The sequence below is a fragment of the Clavelina lepadiformis genome, chromosome 1 (genome assembly GCF_947623445.1).
Source record: "Clavelina lepadiformis chromosome 1, kaClaLepa1.1, whole genome shotgun sequence".
In the NCBI taxonomy this organism is placed as follows: domain Eukaryota; kingdom Metazoa; phylum Chordata; class Ascidiacea; order Aplousobranchia; family Clavelinidae; genus Clavelina; species Clavelina lepadiformis.
Genome location: NC_135240.1, coordinates 27,186,253 through 27,205,274, shown reverse-complemented (window position 1 = coordinate 27,205,274; position 19,022 = coordinate 27,186,253). Strand labels below are relative to the sequence as shown.

The following is a 19,022-nucleotide window of genomic DNA, read 5'->3' as shown; positions in this document are numbered from 1 at the left end:
CAAGTGATTTTCTCATTTCCACTTGTATTGTTGTTTTGGCGATTGAAAATTCTTCTTATGATGAAAGATTTGTTTTTCTCGAGGCAATTTGGGAGAAAGTTACCGTCAAACTTCTCATTGTGAACCACATCACACTGAGAAATGAACAGATAATGAAGTGGTCTGTTTATCATCAGCATAGCGGTGAAAGTGCTATGCTCTTAGTGGGTTTTATAAAACCACATTAAATATTTTCTGTGATAATCCTCTTAGCAATGGAATTTGTTTTGTAACTTTATCCGTGAAAGAGAAAAGAACGCTGCCGAGTAATTGATTGTTTTTAGTAAGTGACCAAAGTGTCATCAACCACTTTAAATGAAGTTTTCTTCAGCTTTTGGGAGTAAAATGTTTTTTAAAACACATTATTTCATAACAGTCGTAAATTGAAAATTTATGGCTAAATCTGAACACATAACAACAAACATGTATTAATTTTAAGAGCTCAAAGTAGAACATTATTCTTTATTTAAATGAAATATGTAACTATAGTTTTACTACTTTCAATAAAAACTTTATATATAGATTATAAAGGATTTGCTATTATAATTATACCACATATAATTGTTATCACGTGAAAAAAAGATTTATCTTGAAAGCAAACATTTGAACATCTTAGTAAAATAAAAATGATTAATTGGATCCATGCCCAATGTGCCATTATAAGGGTTTAACAATTGTGATCGTGGTTGAGTTAACTGATCACCAGTTTAAGAATCTCATAGCAGTTGGTAGAAAGTAAAATTTTACAAGGTGTTGATATTCCTTACAAAACACAAAATGTTACGTGCATAGTAATATATAATAGACAAAAAAAGTGATATATTAATACACTTTTATACTGATTATACTTTTTTGTAATGCAGCCTAATACTGAATAATAAAATCCAAGGATAAAATTCTTTGATACAATGCAGGGAGAAAATTCATTTTTCGAATAAATAAAGTTTATGTAAAAATTTATGAGCAAACTTTCTCCAGGATTCTGACAATCAAATCTTGTTATTTGGGAAGAGCCTCCCTCCATCCTGCAATCAATTTCTTCCTCATCCTCATCACCAAATCCTCATACATGGGGAAGTTGCCAACATTATATACTTCAAGAGGATCAGAATCTCGAAGGTAAAGTTCACGAGCATAAACCTAAATGGGAAGGATTTTGTCAAAAGTATCTAATATAGAACTGTTATATTTAAAATTAACTTGCTTACTAGAGTATTAAAAGTCAGGCCATGAAGTGATACATACACTACATATACTACATACATACAGTACTTGATGTAGATTTCTTCAAATGAAATTATACAGTTTTATCCAGGATCTTTCTATTGTCGAGGGTGGATTTGTTCAATCAATCATTTTATTTTTGTCAAAAGCGCGGTGGGGACGAAAAATCACTTGTTACTAACAGTTGTTCAAAATAACCTCTTACGCTGTTAAAATCAGCTTGAAAGGTGGCGGGGTTGAATGCGACCCATTCAGTGTATCGGTGATGTCGCGTCCTCATGGTATACCCCATTATCTTTATATCTTTGAGATCTGGAAGATCAGAGCTCCATTGTGGATGGACAGAGGGTCGTGGATATTGACTGAACACTGCATCTTTCCAATCTTCATTGTCACCTGAAAGTGTATCACCAAATTTATCAAAACACAGCTATTAAGATACCAATCTCATTTTCATCACCAATAATAAGTTGTGTTTGTCACCTTCACAAAATCCTAATCTCTGCACACAGCACATAGCTCTCACAGCACTTACGAAACAGGTTGGCTAACAAGTTTCGATTATTTTATAAAACTAGAAATTTGTTAAACATATTTGTGTGACAGGATAAATGCAATACCAGACATGTCATTGTAGAGAAATTGTTCTTCTTTATTATAAGTCTCCTGAACTGATTTGATCATAACTTTTGACAAACTTGCACCTTCTGTGCAAAAATCCACCTGGTGGCCAAAAAGCACAAATTATTTTAATTTACAACTTACAAGGTTTTTTAGCACAAATTACCACTTCTACGAGTGACTTACCTTTAATGTATCAAGTGGACAAGTTGGTGGCACTTTAAGTCCGGCCAATTCAGCAAGTGTTGGGAAAACATCAACAGCTTCAACCAGTGCAGTGCTTCGTGGTCCTAAGAAACAAATTGGTTTAGAAAAGCATAAGAATTTAATTCAGATTTTGAAATGTAAAGCAATCAAATACATGATGAAGTTAATCTATTTCCTTGCAAAGGATTCCAGCCAATATTTCTACCTCTTTCAATTTTGTGTCGCTGAGAACTTCCAGATTTCAAAACGTCTTGAAACGGGAATTTCTTTTCATTGGTCAAGTTGATGTCAGTCATTCCTGGCATGTGGACCATCAGCGGAATGCGAGTGACAACTTCAAAGTTTTCATTTTTGCACCATTCTGCGTGTTCTCCAAGACTCCAACCTGGAAATGGTATATTTTTTGCTTGTTACCCATAAACATCCTGATATTCCACTCACCGTGATCGCCCAGTAAGACTATGATAGTATTGTTGGCAAATCCTGAATCCTCTAATTGATCGAGAACAATTCCGACTCTGCTATCAGTGTAAGACACAGAAGAATAATAATGTTGTCTGATCCTTTTCTGCAAAAATTTGTGATGAACAAAAGGTAAAAAGGTTTCCCGACAAATAGTAAGAAAATATCGTATATGAGCTCCCAGCCATAAAGTGTGTAGCCTACCTGGAATGTGTCCGGTACATGACCATACGGAAAACTAACATTGAGTAACTCAAAATCATGTCTAATTCTCAACCGATGGTACGGTGAGAACGCAACATCAGGCAAACCAATCGGTTTAAACGGATTCGGTGCCAAATCTATTTCTTCCAATGGGTAGAGCTTAAGGAAGTCTTTTGGAAATTTAAATGGTAGATGGGGCTTGTGGAATCCAACAGCAAGAAAAAATGGCTGTGATAAGATAATATTACCCCTTTAAATGACAACTGAAATATTACATCACGATGAAGTAAAGCGTAGGCCTACTTGTTCTGATGAATCTGCTTGGAATTCTTTCAGCATTTCAACTGCATGTTCAGAACTTTGTATGTCTGGCAATGACCCCTCTGGTTGAGTTGAAACATCAACAGGACATAATAAGTTCATATGACGCTTGCCGTCAGCATCAGGGCATACCTGGTGGTAATAATAATACATGATTTGTAACAACCACTTTCAAGTGCTACCACAGGTAATTGCAACATAACAACCTTTGCCATCTTATAAGCTTGTGTGGAAGGGTGGTAAGCTGGCTTTGACCATGACAGTGGATAATCATCGTTGTGATTTGAGCTTTCGCCTATTAAAATGTCTTCGATTGTGGAACAAGTTACATTTTTATTGTCACCCATAATCAGGCTATCAAAGTTACCTGGATGAAAAACCTTCCCGATGCTATAAGTGAAATATCCGTTTTCTTTGAAGTGTTGGGGCAGACTTGTGAAGTTGCCAGCGTGAGTGCGCCAATATGAACCAAAGTCGTACAACCTGGTTGTATCTGGTCGACGACTGGTTAGGAATGATGTTCTGCTAGGAGCACAGACAGCTTGCTGTAAAAATAAAATATTAGTACAAATTTACCAGATTGTTGAACTAGAATTGTTTTATGTGCTATAAAGTTCCGTTTATTGTTTCACCGGGATCAATATTTCTCAGCTCATCAGTTGGTTATTTGATAACTTGAACATAGAATCCAGCCACCTGAACGTGAGCATTCTCAAACAAAACACTCTGTGACGCAAGTTGGTCGATATTCGGTGAAATAACCTTTGGGTAGTCATAGCAACCAAGAGCTGGACGAAGGTCATCAATCACCAGAAACAAAACGTTATGTCGTTTGGCAGAAACTGAAATTGTACAAATAAAAAAAAACAAATGTTTAAACGACTATTTCATCAAACTTCAGTCACTGAGTGTGATGTTTAACATAAGCAGTTAGGTCAAGAAATTATAATCTCTTTGCAAGAAATTAAAATACAGAGCTTGTGGTTGCACTGCACCTATTGGCGTTTTACTCTGCGTGGTTGTTAGACAAAGAAGCACAAAGATATATTTGCTCGAGTCCATAATTATGACAGCACAAGAAGATATAGCCTAAGCATAACTTACAACTTGAGCAAAAAGCAGAATTTAAGTTTCATCTGAAAACTAAGAAGATTAATTGCGGTTTTTTTCTCACTTTAGCTGACATTGGCAACATCAACACTATACACCCTATAAAACCTATGAAGCATTGTTAGTAGTGGCAGTCTTCAAGCGACCCTTAGAAGTTTAATTCTTTTGCTGAAAGTTGTCGCTCGCAAAAGGGTCTTTCCCTCTTTTGAGACTGTAATAAACCACGTTTAGTAGAGATGTGCTAAGCTTAAAATATCCGGATTCAATTTTATGAAAACACAAATAATGGCTTTTGATAACCATGCGAGTTCGAATCAACCAATTTTGCTCACACCGCTTAAATATAATATTTCACGTGCAAGGAAACTGTGCTTAAACTTGCCGTCTTTTCGCAAAATGAAAGAAACGGAACCTTTTTTTTAGCTATAGAAATTAATAAAAAAATACTCGCAGTCAGTCGTTTATAAAATGGAAAACTTGAACGTTTCACTGTTGGTTTCTTACTTTACGCAAAGGAATGAGTTTGGCTTAAATCTGCTTGCAAGATTCGAATTTGCGTAAATAACTGTAAATGCATAAATGGTCTTCTTCGGTTCGTCACTTCACTAACACTTAGTCACTTTCTTACGTTACAGGCAACCCTTTTCTACAAATTTCAAACTCCGCTCTTTCTTTTAAAATACTGAATCTTTAAAGTAAGATAAAATCGCTTAGTTTCGCGTCCTGCTATCAAATACTCTAACGAGCAGGAAGTGACGTGACAAAGCGATTTACAAAACGCATTAAACTGGCAATGGTACAGAATTTTCTAGTTTAGCAAGTAATATTGAGCAAGATCAATCCCTCAAAGTGTTTTTGTTTTCTTAATTGTTTATGATACGTAAATATATGAAATAACACCAACTTATAATCATCTGTTGGAGGAACAATCATTGCATAAATTAATGAATAAAGAATTATTTTGACAATTTAATGGAAAACTGTTGACTGCTGCGACCACACCTGAGAAGTGACGAAATAATCATTTGAAGCAGTGGCATGTTATTGTTTATTGAGAATAAAGCAAGAAAAGCGTGATTCGTTTCGAGGAAGTTGCTTCACATCATCACAATGAAAAGGGAACTTTTGACGAATGGAACATTGTAATCATAAATCAATATTTTTATATCGTTGAAATAAACGTTAAAAATAAAAAAACAAAAAGGCTCCAACTTAACTTTGCTTATTTTTGTCGAGATTACATAAAGAAACGGTGGTATGAGCAAGTTTCTTTGTTAGCCCAGACTTTATATGCATAGTTGGGATGTCAAGAAGTGCTTGTTCAGGTAACATAGAAGCGTCAGCAAAATATAACGAACAGGTTCTGCCATGTCATGACCTTATAACTTAGGTATAAAACCAAAAAGCAACTACGGCTTTATTAAACAGAATTGTGCTAGTCCTAAAACAAAATTAAATATAATTACTTACGTAAGACGTGACTGTAAACTATATAATACTTATATAGATAAACTCTTAGCATTAAGCAGCCGACCCACCCACACTACGCTTACTACTGAATAACGGCGTACAGATGAAAACCAACACAAAACGCAAAAATCAATTAAGGCAGCGTGATTATGTACGAGGAAGAAAAGGGAAAACAAACAGCAAAATGAATGTCACCACAGGTCCATTGTTAAAATCATGCTTTGATGAAATGAGTTTCGAGAATAAATAGTAAAATTTTTGGAAAATTTAAAAACGGAAATACGATAATTTATTTGGGAAGAGCCTCCCTCCATCCTGCAATCAATTTCTTCCTCATCTTCATCACCAAATCCTCATACATGGGGAGGTTGCCAACATTGTACACTTCAAGAGGATCAGAATCTCGAAGGTAAAGTTCACGAGCGTAAACCTAAATGGGAAGGATTTTTTTCTTAAAAAGGTGTTTGGTGGTCTAGCTTAGTTGAGCTTAAATACTAAACTGTTTAAAGATAAAATATGGACTGGCGCACACAATGGCTGTTCTAAATAATGCATTAACACAATTGAACTTCATGCAAGCAGTGCAGAATCCGAATTAATGGAAGAAATAACTTACGCTGTTAAAATCAGCTTGAAATGTGGCGGGGTTGAATGCAACCCATTCAGTGTATCGGTGATGTCGCGTCCTCATGGTATATCCCATTATCTTTATATCTTTGAGATCTGGAAGATCAGAGCTCCATTGTGGATGGACAGAGGGTCGTGGATATTGACTAAACACTGCATCTTTCCAATCTTCATTGTCACCTGAAAGTGTATCACCAAATTTATAAAACTTTGTATTTCATGTATCAGTCAACTTGCAAAACGACCGAATCTACAGATCGCGATGTAATGATCAAACATATGAATTTCTCCGCATATTTATCAACAACAACATTTAAGTCCATTGTTTTTGTAAAAGTTGGTTATTTAAAGTTTATTAAATGATATAAATAAATAAATAATATAAGAAATACATGCAGCGATATAAACCTAACATACCAGACATATCTTTGGAGGATAATTTCTTCACTTTAAGGAAGGTCTTTTGGGCTGATTTCATCATAAGTTTTGCCAAACTTGCACCTTCTGTGCAAAAATCCACCTGATTTTGAAACGGCACAAATTTATTGTTTTTGCATTGAGTATTGTTATCGCTTTCACAGTTCACCTACTTTTAATGTATCAAGTGGACAAGTTGGTGGCACTTTAAGTCCGGCCAATTCAGCAAGTGTTGGGAAAACATCAACAGCTTCAACCAGTGCAGTGCTTCGTGGTCCTAAGAAACAAATTGGTTTAGAAAAGCATAAGAATTTAATTCAGATTTTGAAATGTAAAGCAATCAAATACATGATGAAGTTAATCTATTTCCTTGCAAAGGATTCAAGCCAATATTTCTACCTCTTTCAATTTTGTATCGCTGAGAACTTCCAGATTTCAAAACGTCTTGAAACGGGAATTTCTTTTCATTGGTCAAGTTGATGTCAGTCATTCCTGGCATGTGGACCATCAGCGGAATGCGAGTGACAACTTCAAAGTTTTCATATTTGCACCATTCCGCGTGTTCTCCAAGACTCCAACCTGGATAATTTCAAATATATTTTTCAGATCAAGCATTTTCATATCTAGCTACCACGTGCATTGACATCAGAAATTTTGCCTTGGGCAAGAGAAAGTGACGCTTCGATCAACGAGCACATCTACTTGAAGGTTCAAGAATTATATTTATAGTGTTTTGTTTTATGGGAAGTAGACTCAGTTCATTAAATTCTATAAAGTTGGTGCCCGCCCTTATATATCACTGACCGGACACAAGTGCTGATGTTATGCTGGTGCCTTGTACTCACCGTGATCGCCCAGTAAAATAATGATGGTGTTGTTGGCAAATCCTGACTCTGCTAATTGATTGAGAACAATTCCAACTCTGCTATCAGTGTAAGACACAGAAGAATAATAATGTTGCCTGATCCTTTTCTGCAAAAAATGGTAGCAAGTGATAGCATTATTTGTTCATTGCAACCAAGTTAACATTTGTTAAAACTTATAAAATGTCTGGACAGAAGACGTTATCTGAAGCCAAAGACATTAAACGTTTATTTACCTGAAATGTCTCCGGTACAGGACCATAAGGAAAACTAACATTAAGCAATCCAAAATCATGTCTAATTCTCAACCGATGGTACGGCGCAAACGCAACATCAGGCAGACCAATCGGTTTAAACGGATTCGGTGCCAAATCTATTTCTTTCAATGGGTAGAGTTTAAGGAAGTCTTTTGGAAATTTGAATGGTATGTGGGGCTTGTGGAATCCAACAGCAAGAAAAAATGGCTGAATCAAGATACCGGCCATTAAATAAATCAAATTACAACCATAATTTGAACTGTTTTTTTACAAGTGTCCTAGAACTTAGATAATTGTCCTACTTGTTCTGATGAATCTGCTTGGAATTCTTTCAGCATTTCAACTGCATGTTCAGAACTTTGTATGTCTGGCAATGACCCCTCTGGTTGAGTTGAAACATCAACAGGACATAATAAGTTCATATGACGCTTGCCGTCAGCATCAGGGCATACCTGGTATGCACAAGAACATGCTGAGTACACTCATGCATTTAAACAGGAAATGAATGTGAAATGGGTTGGCTCAAACGCTTTCAAATGCTGCCACAGGTAATTGCAACATAACAACCTTATCCATCATATAAGCCTGTGTGGAAGGGTGGTAGGCTGGCTTTGACCATGACAGTGGATAATCATCGTTGTGATTGGAACAGATACCTTAGAAGATAGGGTAGTGTACGCATAAAATGAATTTTGTTTCATTTCATTAACCATAAGCTACAGTGTACAGCAGCACCTACACAAAATATTCTACCTGGATGAAAAACCTTTCCTATGCTGTAACTGAAATATCCGTTTTCTTTGAAGTGTTGTGGCAGACTTGTGAAGTTGCCAGCGTGAGTGCGCCAATATGAACCAAAGTCGTACAACCTGGTTGTATCTGGTCGACGACTGGTTAGGAATGATGTTCTGCTAGGACCACAAACAGTTTGCTGTGAAAAGACAAGGAAGCTGTTTGTATTCAAAGTTAAAAGTCACATGAAATAATCTGTTACAATGAGAAGGAATATATTGGAATAACATTACGAAAAATTTTACGAAACTGTTAAGTTGAAAAAATAAAGAAGCAGAAAATATAAATCAGCAGAACTTTTGGGGTTAAAAGTTAGTTGCACAAAAACTCGAACATAGAATCCAGCCACCTGGACATGAGCATTCTCAAACAAAACACTTTGTGACGCAAGTTGGTCGATATTCGGTGAAATAACCTTTGGGTAGTCATAGCAACCAAGAGCTGGACGAAGGTCATCGATCACCAGAAGCAAAACGTTTGGTCTTTTAATAGAAGCTTCTGTCTTTAAGGAAGAAACTGGATGTAATTGAAAAGGGAATGTTAGAGTTAAATCACGACAGACACCAACATTCCAAAATGCAACCAAATCCAATGTATCTAACAACGTTTTACAAACACTGACTTCCCAAACAAAATTTTTTTATGATGTACAAGGTATCATTAATCAATAATAACACACATACCTACAGACAATGTGCTTTGTATAACTGACAGCCAAATAAACAGAACAACAAATACATTACAGTTCATCATATCGCCGCCTAAACAAAATGCAATAGACATTCTGGGATAGATGTATAAGCAATGATGATAGACCACTTTGAACATATTACATAAAGATAGCTTTGCTGTGTAGCATAGTTTTAACCTTTTCACTGTACATTAAGCTAGTCTGCAAACTGTTGGCGCAGTAACTCCCTAACAAGGATGCGGCAATTAGTTGTGAGATTCTCCACCGGAAAAAACTTACTCAAATTGAATGGAATAATTTAAAGATTAAGAACAACACGCCATATTACAACAATCACAAAATCCTTATAAATAGCAATGAGTCTCACGTAAATGTTTAATACTGGAACAACATCAATAAATGTATCTTTAGGCAGGGGTTTTCCCTCTTTAGCTACTTATTTTTTTCACGAAGTTAATAGCGAATTGCAATGACTCCTTTTTGTTTCACATTAGATGTGTTAAGGATTCCGGTTTTTCTGGTACTATCCTAACTCGAAAAGTGATATCCTGGTATGCCAAGTCATACTGCAGGCAACATGTCCCGACTTTTGTTAAGAAATTGCAAACAAAATGTACTGTAATAATAGGTTGAAAATTTGAAAAATGTTGCGTGGAAATTCAGTTGATTAGAAATTTCGTGCTTGCTTCAAATAATAGCCTACTTATGCAATAGTATGTTTACTTATTTGTTAAATTGAATGGCTGATTCGGTGTAAAAATTGTTCGCATTTATCATTCCAATACAAAGTCTGTTTGTTTTTTCTGGCTTCCCGGTTAATTATCTTCGAGATCTGAATCGCTATGCATTACCAGATAATTCATTAGTGTTCATATTGCGAGACCTACTTTTTGAAAACGTTAAACAGAGTCTGGGCTGCGCTCTGGGATCAATACTGCCATGCACAGGAAGTGACGTCACGATATCATTTTAACCAAGCCTCATGTATAATTCTCGAGATAGTAATCGGAGAGAGTTGCCGTTTTTCCAGCTCTGGCAGTGAGCACGGTGCAATATTCTTCACTATTCAAGCGGCCAATTACTTGCGGCTCCAACTGCAAATAATACGTTGAACACCACCGCATGGTTTCACTCCATCTTTGCAAATCCTTGGAATAACACAAAATGCAATGATGAAAAGATGTTGATATTGGCAAGGCACAACATTTACTGATTGTAACCAGGGATATCTAAACGCCTGATGTCTAGAACTCTCTGATTGTAACATCAAAGCAAACTTGAGAATAGCAACGCAAAGAAGCATCTGTGTCAACAACAATAATAAAAAGGTGGCATAAAATAATCCGAGTAATTAAAAAGCCTTCTTTTTTCCTAAAACCTATGTCACATTGCAACTCATCAATACAGAAAAGTTAGACGAATTGGAAGTCGACTGGTTACTACAATAGCTTAAACTTTTGAAGTAAATTGCTGCGATGAACATCGCATATTAAAGGACAAAATATGAGAGGGAGAAATTTAAAAAATTTATGTTTCGCAGATGAAATTGTTTCTTGTCAACAAAATCTCTCCAAGCAGTGATCAGTTTACATATTTGCTGCAGTTGCAACTTTGTCACATAAACTAACTTCTTCTAACATAGTAATTACGAAGTGATATTAACATGAAATAATAGTCGAAATGTTTGCCAATACAAGTACACAAAGAATTGTATCAAAAACATGGAACTATCATACCATGACATGGTATTTGGTAGAAGTATCAATAATTTCGGAAGCATAAATTGACAAAAAGTACAAATTTCAACGTTTGATTCAAGTTTTTGTGTGCTAAATAAATTTGGATATAAAGGCAGGGTTATGCTTAGTAGTCACCAATTTTGAGGCTCAAGTCACAATTAACCTGACATACACAAATTTCAATGCATAAAGAAAGTAAGGATGGATGAGGATAAAAAATGCAATGCAAGACAATGACAGATGTATTTGCATAAAGAGATACATCTATTAGTGCGCGTGTGAATATTCTTATGTTTTCAAAAATATCGGGCAAGGTATGCTCATAAAAGAAAAACATATAGCAGATGCTAGAAATCAATATTTTGCAGGAGGATAGGTTCTTTAACTCGTTCAAATTTATCTTATACTAAGAAATACTGTGTGAGTGTGTTTATATTCACTAAAGAGAATGGCAGTTTCATACTCTAATACAAAATAATCAGGTTTGAGTCTAAAGACATAATTGTTTTATGACTGCAAAGCAATGAATGAAAAATAAATGAATGATTTTTGTGAAACTTGAATAAACTTCCTCCAGGATTCTGACAATCAAATCTTGTTATTTGGGAAGAGCCTCCCTCCATCCTGCAATCAATTTCTTCCTCATCTTCATCACCAAATCCTCATACATGGGGAGGTTGCCAACATTGTACACTTCAAGAGGATCAGAATCTCGAAGGTAAAGTTCACGAGCATAAACCTAAATGGGAAGGATTTTCATGAGAATGCATTTGACGACCCAACATTGCTGAGTTTTATCTCTTTTTACATTCAAGGCTCCCACATTAAATATACAAAAGTGTTCTTGAAACAAGAACTTACGCTGTTAAAATCAGCTTGAAATGTGGCGGGGTTGAATGCAACCCATTCAGTGTATCGGTGATGTCGGGTCCTCATGGTATATCCCATTATCCTTATATCTTTGAGATCCGGAAGGTCGGTGTTTGATTGTGGATGGACAGAGGGTCGTGGATATTGACTAAACACTGCATCTTTCCAGTTTTCATTGTCATCTGAAAGTGTATCACCAAATTTATGCGGCTGTCAGTTTATTATGAAGCCCATGTCTTCAACATACTCATGATATGGATATGGCTTGTTCAGTCTTATACATCATCATCTGAGATCATAGAAGTTACAAGCATTTTAGTAAAACTGGGTTACACATTACACATGCCATTAAGTGTAATTATAAAATTCAATACCAGACATATCTTTGGTGGAAAGCTTTTGTGCTTTAAGAAGCGTTTTCTGGACTGATTTCATCATAATTTTTGCCAAACTTGCACCTTCTGTACAAAAATCCACCTAATGCAACAAAACATCTGAAATTGAATCGCAACTTATCGGTTTTTCAAAATATATTACCACTTCTACGAGTGACTTACTTTTAATGTATCAAGTGGACAAGTTGGTGGCACTTTAAGTCCGGCCAATTCAGCAAGTGTTGGGAAAACATCAACAGCTTCAACCAGTGCAGTGCTTCGTGGTCCTAAGAAACAAATTGGTTTAAGAGAATATTAGAATCTAATTAAGTTGTGGGAATGTAAAGCAATCAAATACATGATGAAGTTAATCTATTTCCTTGCAAAGGATTCAAGCCAATATTTCTACCTCTTTTAATTTTGTATCGCTGAGAACTTCCAGATTTCAAAACGTCTTGAAACGGGAATTTCTTTTTATTGGTCAAGTTGATGTCAGTCATTCCTGGCATGTGGACCATCAGCGGAATACGAGTGACAACTTCAAAGTTTTCATATTTGCACCACTCCGCGTGTTCTCCAAGACTCCAACCTGGATAATTTCATTTTGTGCTTGATTATTAGAAACTTAGATAAAACCCATGATCAGTGTTTATGAATGAGTCAAATTTCACATCCATAAACATCTTTGCAAAATTTTGACTTTGCCTTTTTTTGTTACTGATAATCCTCAAGAGGGACATTACGAGGAAATCACATTAAAACACAGTCAACTGTTCTAACACGTTTTTTTTCTGAATCCTAAATTCCTAATCTTCTTCTAAAATAATTCTAAATTTAAAGAAGTCTAGTTCTTAATAGGATGGCAAATTACTAAATTTAATGTCTACAATGATAAAACAAAAGTTTCTTCGGTTTAGGTAAGACGATCAAAGTAAAGGTGATGCAACTAAATTTACAACAACTAACACATGTTTCGCTTGGTCGTACGCAGCAACTTGATGAACTGGCGAACCTGTGCAGCAATGCATATCATATGCACCAAACACAACCAATTTCTCGTCTGAATTATATCATAAACTTTACAACAAAAAACGTTTCCCAGGATTCTGAAAAAAAGTTAAAGTTGGTTTCTGATCTTTAGAAGTTTGCTTCTTCAGATTTCTTTACTCTATAATTGGCATCCGCAGGCATTGTTCATTGAAACCTGCAAAAATCAAAATGGTGCCAGTATACTGGTGTCTGGTACTAACCGTGATCGCCCAGTAAGACAACGATGGTGTTGTTCGCAAATCCTGACTCTTCTAATTGATCGAGAACAATTCCAACTCTGCTATCAGTGTAAGACACCGAAGAATAATAATGTTGTCTGATCTTTTTCTGCAAAATACATGTAGTTGATTTTTATAGGAGGTCCCTTCCTACCCCAACTATTAAATTATTAGCTGTGACTAAATAAAAAAACACACAAAAATTTCATTTACGTTTGACGAAAAATAAAAAATCTGCCTACATAAGGCCTTACTCCTCAGCCAAAAGCTATTTGAAGTAAAAAATATACCTGATATGTCTCCGGTACAGGACCATAAGGATAACTAACATTGAGCAATCCAAAGTCGTGTCTGATTCTTAAACGATTATACGGTGAGAACGCAACATCAGGCAGACCAATCGGTTTAAACGGATTCGGTGCCAAATCTATTTCTTCCAATGGGTACAGCTTAAGGAAGTCTTTTGGAAATTTGTAAGGTATGTGGGGCTTGTGGAATCCAACAGCAAGAAAAAATGGCTGAAATAAGATACCGGCCATTAAATAAATCAAATTAAAACTATATTTTGAGCTGTTTTTTTACAAATGTCAAATAAATATTAGACAACTTTACGTTTCAGAACTTAAATAATAATTGTCCTACTTGTTCTGATGAATCTGCTTGGAATTCTTTCAGCATGTCAACTGCATGTTCAGAACTTTGTATGTCTGGCAACGACCCCTCTGGTTGAGTTGAAACATCAACAGGACATAATAAGTTCATATGACGCTTGCCGTCAGCATCAGGGCATACCTGGTGGTAATAATAATACATAATTTGTAACAACCGCTTTCAAGTGCTACCACAGGTAATTGCAACATGACAACCTTTGCCATCTTATAAGCCTGTGTGGAAGGGTGGTAGGCTGGCTTTGACCATGACAGTGGATAATCATCGTTGTGATTGGAGCAGATACCTTAGAAAAAAATTGTTATGTTTTTGATGGATTGTTCTGCAACGAAACTAAACTATGTTCATAGCAAAATCAGAGGAGATCAGAGAAATCAAAAGAGAGGCAGTGATGCATGAAATCAATAAAATTGTGACTACACAGGGAAATTTTGATTTCATTTTCACACGGTCACCAATGTTACCAAACTTACCTGGATGAAAGACCTTTCCGATGCTGTAAGTGAAATATCCGTTTTCTTTGAAGTGTTGTGGCAGACTTGTGAAGTTGCCAGCGTGAGTGCGCCAATATGAACCAAAGTCGTACAACCTGGTTGTATCTGGTCGACGACTGGTTAGGAATGATGTTCTGCTAGGACCACAAACAGTTTGCTGTGAAAAGACAAAAAATGTTAATTTAACGTTTTCAAAATCTTAGAATCTACCAAAATTTTAAAAGCATCCAAAAATTACATTAAACGTCAACTGCGTATGAAGATAACATCCAGTCACCTGAACATGAGCATTCTCAAACAAAACACTTTGTGATGCAAGTTGGTCGATATTCGGTGAAATAACCTTTGGGTAGTCATAGCAACCAAGAGCTGGGCGAAGGTCATCGATCACCAGAAACAAAACGTTATGTCGTTTGGCAGAAACTAAAATAATAACAATACTGTAGTAACAAGATAAATCTACAGTCAACCTTTTTTGTAAAATTCAATAACTTGCTTAAACTTTTTCAAAAGCACAAAGGCAACAACATATACAGATTACAACATATTTCCATCACATGACCTACCATCAAATATCTGGTCATGCATGATTACAACAGAAACAAAGACAGTAAATTGTAGTCCTGGCTTCATCGTGATAAAACAGAATCAAAACAAAAATTACAAGATCAATTTATTTATCTTCTAGCAAATAAATGCATTTTCAAGTCATAGATTGATATTAATTCTTCCAGAATTGTTTCTATGTTTAAATAAGCCAACAACTTGGCTAATACTGTTATGGTGATGATTTCTGAACAGGGGTTAGCAAAATAATTTATCATGAAATCTCTTCATTAGAAGATAGTTGCCTATTGAGCTTGTGCAGCTGGATACCAGATTGTTCAACACAGGGGAAGTTTGTGCCATTTAGAGCAAGTACTACTCTCAGAGAGTCAACTATAGCAGGTGTCATGCACACAATGTAGTATTATACGGTACCTCTTAGATCACACATTATACTGACATATAACATCGCTGATGCCAGAATGGAAAGTTTGTATGATACACTAGAGATCTCATTGCGAAGGAGCAAAAATCATTATGCTACTGGTGTAAATATCAGTTTCAGCCTTTCTGGTGTGGCAACACTAAAAACAAGCATACAAAAGTTGCAAGTGCAAGCCAATAACTTTCCAATCGGCTCCATTCATTAAACTAAAAATTAGGCTAGACCTAGTTGCGACAGAAAATAATTAGAGTTTTAATATTGGTGTGACGTAAAACATAGGCCCTAATTTTTTGGCGTAAATCACCCTGCCCTAAAATGCAAGCGCTCCATACAGGAGCTGGTGGTCAGACCTTATTTTAGTTATAGTGGGGTTTAGCGAATAATCTGTGGCATGAGGCTATGTTGCAGATAAAATGATTATGTACTCCCATGGGTTGGACAGTGGATAGTGGATGGTCTATTTGTGAAGTAGATTTAACAGAGTTGTGTTGTTTTGAATAAAACAATGAAATGTAGGTTTGTTGGATAAGTGACATATTGTTAATTTGGTACCCAGCATAAAATCTTTGCAGGGAGCTTTTCAGATTAAAATAGAACGAACCAGCTGTGTTGTGAAGAACCTAGATAACCTACTGGTAAATATCCAATGGGGCCTTGACATATTATCATACAGACTAACTTCAATAGAGCTCCATCCTACCTGAAAAAAATTAACAGCTGCAGATATAAATAAGGCATAAATTGTAGACGTTTTTAGTAATTCAAAACTTAACTTTCGAAAATAGCACGACAGTAGTAATGCCAACCAGCAGTTCAGCAAAGTGTTTACAAGTTGCAAACAAGCTATTTCTCAGGCGGGCTTTCCCCTCTTCCGATAGCTTACTTTCTACACTTATTTTCCACGAGATTGCAGATAAACAGAAGCACAAAACCTTACAATCAAAACGTTACTTCTGTTCGAATTATTGTTGTATTTAATTTAAAAAATACATTTCCTTCCTTATGAGTATTTCCGTAGATGTTTTTGGGTTCGTTCATTGCATTTTGTTGTTTCCGAACACCTGTCGACTATAATCATTACAACAATTAGGTGCTGTGAGAGCTCTAGACCGCATTGTTACAAAACAATGATAATAGTCAAGAACATGCTGCGCTGATCGAAAGACACGGTAGGTTGCTTGACGCTCTGGTTATCAACCATCTAAAGAAGATTTCCAATGGCCTATTTCAAACAACAAAAATCTTGTATTGCAATTTTTGGTGTAAAGGGTTTTTTTGTTCAAGTTAGTTGTCAAAGCAAGCTTAGGTTGTTTATATTTTCCGAGAAGGGTTTTGAAAGGAACTAAGCTTTGTTTATCAGCGAACTTGGGCTGAACGTAGCAAAACATATTATGAGCGTGTTATAAGACTTTAAGAAATTATTGTATACAAGGCCTTACCAAAAAAGTTTTACACGCTGTTTCAAAATTGTCAACTACTTTACATAAAAATATGAAAATAGACAACATTTTATTTTGAAGCGCTTTATGAGCCGTACAAGTCAAAACACATGCGTTCCACTCATATTGGGCAAAATAGGCAAACGCGAGAATTTTATGTCGCGCTTTCAAAAAAAAAACTTTGCTCCCCTCCCCCTCAACGCGATTCTAAATGCTCCCGTGAACTTATCTTTCCAACAAAGGTGTATATTATGCTGTCGCCCGAAACACACGCGGTTATCATCGTCAAAGACGAATTCATTGTTTATGTTATGAATTACGTTCAATTCAAGAACAGAAAAGGCGGCTCTAACATCAAAAACGCTCTTGTACTATGACGACTTGACAGTTCTGTCGACTCGTGTGAATCGAGATTGTGACGAGATTTGTCATGCTTGTATTGGTAGTTATCTTGATTTGCCAATTGTTATAAGTTTTTTTTACTTTGGTATATTCTAATTTGTAATCTCTTGGTCAACCCAGCCACAACTTCAGTTTTGTTATCGTCGAAATTTAACATATGGCCGCTGATACCTCATTGCCATGACAGCCGTTTGTGGTTCGTTTGGAGAGGGTCATAATTTTCGTTTGCTGCCTGGACAGAACAATTTCACACGTTTTGAATGAAGTCTTGTCCTAGATCAGGGATTTCCAACCAGGCAGGAGCGCACGACACAACAATGCAACAAAGTTTTCTAGGGGTGCGATCGAGGCATTAAAAGGTGAAGATCCGCTGCTTTGGTGCGTAGCAGGTGCCACAGTTCACCATCAAAGTTACCATTTATGCCAACGATGACCTTTTTCTTTACATGGCTTTGTTATCACCTTGTCCGTGCCTCAGGCTATCAGGTTATTTGAACTGGACTCTTGTTCCAGGGATTGGGTTTAGGCCTATATTAACGCGGTATTCCTTTTTCCGTTCTGAAATACGAGGTTCTTTGATCTCGTCTTTAATAATCTTGCAATGTGTCTTTGCATGTTTTCACTTACAGTTTTGCTCGTCACTACATTACCGACTTTTTAGTTGTATTTCCATGGAGCATGACTCCTTCCAAAGCTTTGTAATTCTTTTGCCGTAATTCTTAGTCCTAGCCTGGCCACTGCGTAAGCATAATTTTTTCCTTCCACAATTGATGACGAAAAACAGATGAATGGATGAAAGAATATCGTCCGTGTTCTGTAAATATATAAATATATATTGGCTACGAACATACTGTAGGCTCAATATTCTCATTCAGTTTGATATTGAACGTGGTGTTATTCTCTCCGCAAGGAAAGTTTTTGCATGAATAAAACTCGGCAAAAAAGTATTCTCAGTATTCGAGCCCGGTTAGCAAGCTTTTAGCGCAGTTGGTTGTTTGTTGTGCTAGTCTTGAATGTGACGTGTGTAAAATCATATGACTACATTCAAAACAGTAGTGAAAACCAATTTCGTTGTTTTCTTCGCAGAGAACGGATAAATTGACATTTTCTCAGTGACTTTTGTTTAAAATAAGTTAGTGTCTCGGTGAATTAAGAAACTCTGTAAGAAACGTATATGCTATAAAATCTGTACCCACACTTATAAAACTAAAGGAGAAGATTCTAAAACTTCTAACTTGGTTTTTCCTTTTTTAAATAAGTGTATTGTGACGTAACAAAAACTTAACTTGCAAGACATTGATCATTCGTTGGTCTAATTTGCTATGACGTGATTCCATGCGTCTCTGGATTAGAATTTTTAAAGCATAGACTCTTAAATTCAGTCACCTGGTTATGGATTTCTTCCGACTTGCTTCTACGAACATTCTCCCCCTCAAGTCTAGAATGTTGTCGTTTTCTTTGCTTTTTATTC

The 19,022-nt window shown here is 36.1% G+C and overlaps 3 protein-coding genes across 3 annotated transcripts; all 3 read right to left on the bottom strand.

The window, feature by feature from the left end:
- Positions 1–481: 481 nt before the first annotated feature.
- Positions 482–4,269, bottom strand: LOC143472032 (iduronate 2-sulfatase-like). The gene is made up of 12 exons (XM_076969935.1): positions 4,074–4,269; positions 3,775–3,920; positions 3,446–3,623; positions 3,285–3,373; positions 3,061–3,210; positions 2,758–2,985; positions 2,533–2,659; positions 2,297–2,476; positions 2,071–2,174; positions 1,884–1,986; positions 1,469–1,659; positions 482–1,179 (listed from the first exon to the last, which is right to left on the bottom strand). The coding sequence occupies exons 1-12, from the start codon at positions 4,138–4,140 to the stop codon at positions 1,039–1,041; spliced, it is 1,704 nt and encodes a 567-aa protein (XP_076826050.1). The 5' UTR covers positions 4,141–4,269; the 3' UTR covers positions 482–1,038.
- A 949-nt stretch (positions 4,270–5,218) lies between these two features.
- Positions 5,219–9,612, bottom strand: LOC143471715 (iduronate 2-sulfatase-like). Its single transcript, XM_076969914.1, has 12 exons — positions 9,298–9,612; positions 8,964–9,130; positions 8,576–8,753; positions 8,390–8,478; positions 8,125–8,274; positions 7,802–8,029; positions 7,548–7,674; positions 7,102–7,281; positions 6,876–6,979; positions 6,703–6,805; positions 6,275–6,465; positions 5,219–6,088 (listed from the first exon to the last, which is right to left on the bottom strand). The coding sequence occupies exons 1-12, from the start codon at positions 9,440–9,442 to the stop codon at positions 5,948–5,950; spliced, it is 1,803 nt and encodes a 600-aa protein (XP_076826029.1). The 5' UTR covers positions 9,443–9,612; the 3' UTR covers positions 5,219–5,947.
- Positions 9,613–10,473: 861 nt separating this feature from the next.
- Positions 10,474–15,423, bottom strand: LOC143471873 (iduronate 2-sulfatase-like). The gene is made up of 12 exons (XM_076969926.1): positions 15,286–15,423; positions 14,997–15,142; positions 14,699–14,876; positions 14,423–14,511; positions 14,199–14,348; positions 13,847–14,074; positions 13,539–13,665; positions 12,698–12,877; positions 12,472–12,575; positions 12,289–12,391; positions 11,906–12,096; positions 10,474–11,783 (listed from the first exon to the last, which is right to left on the bottom strand). Exons 1-12 carry the CDS (start codon positions 15,350–15,352, stop codon positions 11,643–11,645), a joined length of 1,704 nt encoding a protein of 567 aa, XP_076826041.1. The 5' UTR covers positions 15,353–15,423; the 3' UTR covers positions 10,474–11,642.
- Between the last annotated feature and the right edge of the window lie 3,599 nt (positions 15,424–19,022).